General features: G+C 38.9%; 1 protein-coding gene across 1 annotated transcript; it reads right to left on the bottom strand.

The window, feature by feature from the left end:
• Positions 1–348: 348 nt before the first annotated feature.
• LOC134817417 (uncharacterized) lies at positions 349–5,469 on the bottom strand. The gene is made up of 3 exons (XM_063826558.1): positions 3,705–5,469; positions 2,824–3,512; positions 349–585 (listed from the first exon to the last, which is right to left on the bottom strand). The coding sequence occupies exons 1-3, from the start codon at positions 5,467–5,469 to the stop codon at positions 349–351; spliced, it is 2,691 nt and encodes an 896-aa protein (XP_063682628.1).
• Between the last annotated feature and the right edge of the window lie 1,352 nt (positions 5,470–6,821).

Below are 6,821 nucleotides of genomic sequence, written 5' to 3'. Positions count from 1 at the left end.
AGACTTAATCTTGCCTTGAAGTTTTCTTTGCCCGATCAAATTCTGCATTACAGTTTGAAGAAACATATCAGAGTTGCTTCCTCCCAATGTCAACATCAGATCTATTTGCCCTTCCTCCAGGCTGTTAACATCCGACATATACTCGGAGATGAATGCTGAATTGTCCTGGACTACTAGACATGACTTTAACTCGTTCAACATATCTTTATCCTCCCACTTTATAAAGATATACCAGCTCTCATTCAATGTGAATGTCTTGTCTGCAGTTCCTGTAGCCGAGTTGATTCTGCTCCTCAACCAACTAATGCATCTTCCCTTTAACCAATCAACTTCGAATACTCTAGAAAGTTAATGTATCTCTTTGTACATATGATCTTCAATCTCTACAAACTGCTTGTCCTCTAGTAAGGTTAGAAACAAGCCCACAGCTTCTGGTGTAAAGTCGTCGAATTCAAGCTCATCATACTTAAGCTCTTCTATTAGGTAACGAAACATACGACTCTCAGCTGTGAGTCGTTCTTTTGAGACCAGCAAAGGATCTCCGTCTCTTATCTTGATAACAATATCTTGTTCTTCCATGGTCGCCTGTTAGAAATATTGTTAAATTCCAGTTTCACAAACAGTCAGTATAATCATGAATTATCTCAAATCCTTAATTGTTTCGTAATTTATTTTTGATTTACAACTCGTTACTTGCACTATAATACTGAACAACTTACAATATTTCAAACACTCAAAATAAGACACGATCAAATATAAGGTAAGATAATAGAAAAAGGAAGAACACAACTTGAAACGGACTACATTCAAAGTTACAACAGAGAAGGCAGGAGCATGATAAGGACCTCACCTTTACTATACACCTTTACTATACAAAACACTTACAAAACAGTTTGTCTTGACTAGTAGGTTTACAAGGTTTACAGGTTTACAAAAAATAGATCTATATTTTTTATTTGGAGAGACTGGTATAGAGATCACATGTGATGGGGAGCGTCATCTGGGAGCAGTGATAGGTGGAGAGGAGGCTAGAGAGACACATGTAAAAAAGAAAGTAGAGAAATGGGTGAAGGATGTAGAAGAGTTGTCAGATATTGCCCTCGATGAACCTCAGGCAGCCCTATCAGGGTATACCAAAGCCCTATGTCATCGGTGGACCTTTGTGCGTACCATCCAAGACACTAAAGACCTCTTCATCCCATTGGAGAAGTGTATAAGAGAAAAGTTCATCCCTGCAATTATTGGTAGGAATGTGTCTGATCTGCACAGGAGAATGTTTGCGCTACCTGTAAGATTAGGGGGGGGGGGGGGGGCTTAAAGTAAAGTAAAGTAAAGTAAAAATTATGACATAACATCATCACTAATGTCTACAAAGTATCATCAAACTACATGGAAAAATAACTATTTCTCCATCAAATTTAAAGGTAATAATTTATCAAATATTAATCATGAATAAAAACAACATTACAAAATTTAATTTATTCATACTTCCCAGTGGAGTAAAGATTTATAAAACGTTTCTTTGCTACATAAGGATGGAACCACAGATAATCATTGTGTTTTTCCTTATTACTGATATAACTGGTACCTTCAATTCTTGTTAAAACTTCTTTCGAAACATTCCAAAAATGAAAGTCATTTACAATACATTTAGAAATCATATTCTTTTTAAAACTTTCCAATCCAATTTTAAAACTCAAAACTGTCAAGCAGTTCTTCACCTCCGAAGGGAGTTTGTTCCAATAAGGAACAACCCGCTCTGGAAGAAAAGAACACTGAAGATTCTTGACCTTTGTCACACTCTTACTACATCTATTGGATGAAACCTGATTAAGACCTGATCTGCTTGGTCTGAACAAGTCTGAACCATAATCAGTCAAGCCATTAATAACCTTAAAAGCTTCAATAAGGTCCCCACGTATTCGCCGCTCTGCCAGCGTTGTCAAATTAAGGATTTCCAGTCTACGGCTGTAAGGAAGAGTACCCACCTCATCAATCAGACGGGTAAACCGCCTCTGGACGCTCTCCAGCTCCAAAACAGTCCCCCAACTTCCATGAGCCGCAACTGGATTCCACAATTGGACACAATACTCTAAATGAGGTCTTATCAAAGCTTTATAGATGGCTATCATTACACATTTTTCTCTAATTATCAAATTCCTTACAATCCAGCAAATCATACGATTTGCCTTGGAAATACATGCTTTTATCTGTTCATTCCAAAGCAGGGAACTATGGGTAATAACCCCCAAATCTTTTTCCTGATCAGATACTTCAAGTTCTACGCCATTTACTTTATTATATAACTTTATTCAAATCAAAAATAGAACATAAATGAACATCTTAAAGATCTGATAAGTAGCCAGAAAAAAAGAAATACTGATACACAAGCTATAACAACTTCTTCCATCCCGCTCTATCAGAGGCTAAAAGTCTTAAATTGTACAAATCGTCTGTATTTACAAATGGAATGTTCCTACTACCTAAATCAAATTTAATAGTCTTAAGCAAGTTCGACTGGTGTCTGCCTACTCTACCCTTTTTGGTACTCTGACTCTCTACTGCAAAGTGTAATGCAAGCTGTGCAGGTGAGTTGTTATCACTGCGAAGGACATGTCCGAGCATCCTCCATCGTGCACATGCAACACGCTCACTGAGTGGAACCACTTCACATCTCTTGTAAAGGGTGTCGTTTTTGATTATATTAGGGTAAGTCATTCTGATGATTTGCCTCAGATGCTTTCTGTGGCAAATATCCAGTTTACTCAGTAGCTGCTTTGAAGCAGCCCAGCAGCTACAATTATACATTAAGACGGAGACCACCTGGGCTTCGTAGATCTTAAGTCTGGTCTTAAGAGGTATGCGTTTACCTTGTTCCCAAACTTTCTTGTAGGTTTGGAAAGCAAGATTTGCCAGAATACATCGTCTTTTTATGTCCTCGTTGCTGCACAATTTGGAACCAAGTGAGATAGATGATCTCCAGGGCTCTCTTCCTCGAAGTGGCTCTCCTTTTTCATCAACTTCGTTCTTCTCGGCCAGATAGATATGTGTGAACTCTGTTTTTGATTCGTTGACAAAAAGATTCCACTCCTCCAATATCTCCTTGCATATTGGTAACATGGACTCCAAATTCTTTTTATCCTCGTCTGTGAAGTCTGCGTACTCCCACTCAAGAGGTATCAGGTTTTCAGCAAACGGAGGGTTGGGTCTTAGATAAGACATAAAGGCACGAAGGTGATAAAGTGCGCCAGCCAAATACAGGGTGAAAAGGTTTCCAGACAAACTATCACCTTGGAACGCACCTATCGTGACAATGAACTCCCCTGATACGGCAGACCTCACTTTAATCTTCAGTTTGGTACATGAGAGTAGGCACCTTACCAGCCGGATGTCGTCTTCACTACAACCAGCATCAGCAAGAAGTTCTAGCAAAACTGATCTCTTAATGGTGTCGAATGCAGATGACATATCAATACCCATTTTGTGTAGAGACCAGCGTTTCTCCTTCACAACTGAAACTAGGATCCGTTGTGTCCAAACAATATTTGCACAGCTATGGCCAGGCTTGTAGGCATTTTGCCAAGGTCCTGTGTACTGAGAAACTTGTCTTTAAATGCGTCTAAGGACTATCATGGACAATATCTTCCTGGTGCCGTTTAAAAGACAAAGAGGGCGCAGACTTTTTAAAGGTCCACGTGGCTTACCAGGTTTTTGCAGTGGGGTAAGGAATCCTTCAGTGAATGAAGGTACATGTTCATGACGTTCAAATGATTGATTGGTCAGCTGTGCAAATGTAGAATAGAAAATAGGTGGGGAGTGTTTAAGGAATTCGTTAGGAATACCATCAGGACCAACAGCCTTACCATTTCTTAGCTTTTTGGCAGCTTGTTCCACTTCAAAGGATGTGATGGGGTTGTTTAGTGGCTGAGAACTGCCAACAAACGGCTCAAGTGGAGGTTCACTGTCTGGTCCTGTGTAGTGTTGCTCAAAATAGTTGCGTATAATGTCAGCTTTGTCACTCTCATTATCTACCAGTTGATTGTTGTCGTTAAAAACAGAGATGGAGTCTGATTTCTTGTTACCTGATAGTTGCCGGACAGCTTCAAACATTTTACGGCCATCGTCTGTATTATTGATAGAGTCTGCAAGACTGTTTGCAACTTCTATTCTGAGAGTATTCAGTCGCTTCTTAATGTCATTTGAGAGTTTGTTAATTTTTGATCTCAAGTCCTTTCTGTCTCTGTATTCATTATTATTCAGAAGTTGTAGCAATCGTTTTCTTTCCTCTGACATTTCAACAACTTCACTATCAGAAGAGTGGTGTCTCTTTCGCTGTGGCTCGCGTAGACCCACAGTGGAGATAGCAGCAGTCTCAACACTTTTAAATAGTTTACCGAACTGTTGACAAGTATCATTAGAAGAATAGTCAGGTTCAGATACTAGTCGGTTGATATTATCAGTAAGTGCAGATTTAAACTGTTGTTGCGCTGCAATGCTACCTACAAGAGTGGTTGTGTTGAATGCCTTCTGAGTAGTCCTCTTCTTCCTGTAGAAACTATAACGCAGGGAAAAATCTGCTTTCGCAACTACAAGCTTGTGGTCACTGCGGTGCTTAGTTCCCGCATATGACCTTGCATCAGTCAGTAGTGCTTTGCTCCTGGACTTGCAAAGTATATAGTCTATCTGTGAGAAGTATGGTTTACTTTTTCGTGTGGATTGGTCTCTTATCCATCCAGTGCGTGTAGTTATATGCCTGCTGCTGTGGGAGAATGAAGTATTGGTAGCAAATAAGCCATTTGCTGCCAGAAAATGTAACAATCTCTCTCCATTCTCGTTCCTTCTACCAACACCATGCCTACCTATGTGCTGCTGTAAACCATTTTCTTCATCAACAAGTGAACGCTTGCCTAACTTGGCATTGAAGTCACCTAACATCCATACTTCAAATCGAGCAGGAACACTGATAGCCTCAAGAAGCTCACCATAAAATTTATCAGCTAGTTGAGGGTTCTGGACTGATTTTGGATTAGTAGGACTGTAACAATTAATAATTCTGATATAACAAGGTGGTTTGTTTACCCAATTGGGCTTTAGTTTAACGTCCATGTAAACGACTCTGTCACTGATCTGATGATGCGATAAAACACTGTCCATAAAACGCTTGTTAACAACAAAACCAAGACCTCCATGTCTACCCTGCTTCTGGTCAAACAGAAACAGTCTATGATGACCGGGAAGTGTTGTTTCCAAGAATTCACGAGTTTTGGTTTCTTGTAAGGCCAAAATATCTAAATCGTATCTGTCGATGTCCTCTGCAACAAGATGTTGCCTGTGAGTGGTGGAGAGACCACAAACATTCCATGTCCCAAAATTGAGTATCGTACTAGCAATGATGGAAAAAGTTGCACAAAGAAGGTATCCAGCGATCTTTGTCGAGGCGATAAACTTACTGGCTGCTTTCACTGCCATGCGGACTCGTTACTGTCACACACCATCCCATTTACTAAATAATTTAAGTTAGGGTTGCTATTAAGATTAATATGAACAACTTTACATTTAGCAGGATTAAACTTCAAAAGCCAAATACTCTCCCAGACTTCCAGTTCTACAATATCTTCAGCAACACTGTGGTTAGCTGCATTACCAATCAACTTGAGGTCATCTGCAAATAATTTAATCTTATTCTTGACTATATCAGGTAAATCATTAATATAAAGAATAAATAGCAAAGGACCCAATACTGACCACCCCTGGGGAACACCAGATAACACATGTTTCACCTCAGACCATTGTCCTTCTACACAAACCCTCGTGGTTCTGTCTGTAAGAAAATCTTTAATAACATCTAAAACTTTTCCTTTGACCCCAAACCCCTCCAATTTAGATAAAAGTCTAAAGTGGGGGACAGTGTCAAAGGCATTACTAAAATCAAAATACAGTAGATCAACAGGATCACCTTCATCTAAAATATCAAGAATATTATCAAATGTCTCTAAAAGATTAGATAAGCAAGATTTGCCCTTAACAAATCCATGCTGATGCTTTGATATTCGTTCTTCTAAAAAATCCAATAAATGTGCCCTCACCAACTTTTCGTACACTTTGCACAAAATACAAGTTAATGAAACTGGTCTATAGTTTAACCCATTAGGGACGATAGGGTCGTTTTTATGACCCACCTTTTCTAGACGAAAAACCAAATTACTAAACGCTATAACGAATCTATAGCATATATACTCAAAATTTATTGGGCTTCATTATACGTAGCCCAATAAATTTTGAGCATATATGCTATAGATTCGTTATAGCGTTTAGTAATTTGGTTTTACGTCTAGAAAAGGTGAGTCATAAAAACGACCCTATCGTCCCTAATGGGTTAAGGGATCTGATTTAACACCCTTTTTAAACAATGCTACAACGGATGCTGACTTCCACACTTCAGGAAGAGATCCCGTTTCTGAACACATTTTAAATAATTTAGTGACTGCTTCTACAAAGTTGTCATCATAAGCTAACAATTTTAATAACTTTGGATGAACACCATCCGGACCTGAACTCTTAAAAATATTAAGCTTTAAAAGTTGCTTCTTAATATCAGCACTGTTAACTTGCAAATCACTAATAACATCTTTATCATAATCCAAAGTGTCATTTTTAGGAAGAGGGCCAGGTGGCTCACACACAAACACTGAGCTGAAGGCACTTGCAAGTACTTCAGCAGACTCAGCAGAACTATCTGTGCGTGTACCATCTCCTCTATCCAAGGAAACCACACTTGATTTTACTTGCCTTTTGTTACGTAAATATGAGTAAAAAGACTT

The sequence above is a fragment of the Bolinopsis microptera genome, chromosome 6 (assembly GCF_026151205.1).
Source record: "Bolinopsis microptera isolate Bmic1 chromosome 6, MBARI_Bmic_1.0, whole genome shotgun sequence".
In the NCBI taxonomy this organism is placed as follows: Eukaryota; Metazoa; Ctenophora; class Tentaculata; order Lobata; family Bolinopsidae; genus Bolinopsis; species Bolinopsis microptera.
This window is presented reverse-complemented; position numbering and strand designations above follow the sequence as displayed.

Bases quoted from the DNA above. Each gene is read 5' to 3' on its own strand.
- LOC134817417 (XM_063826558.1), bottom strand. From the start codon at position 5,469: ATGGCAGTGAAAGCAGCCAGTAAGTTTATCGCCTCGACAAAGATCGCT. The intron at 3,513-3,704 runs GTAAGCCACGTG...TCCTAGTTTCAG, and splicing joins TACCCCACTGCAAAAACCTG to TTGTGAAGGAGAAACGCTGG. The intron at 586-2,823 runs GTGGTCTCCGTC...TATTTCTAACAG, and splicing joins TTAAGATCTACGAAGCCCAG to GCGACCATGGAAGAACAAGA.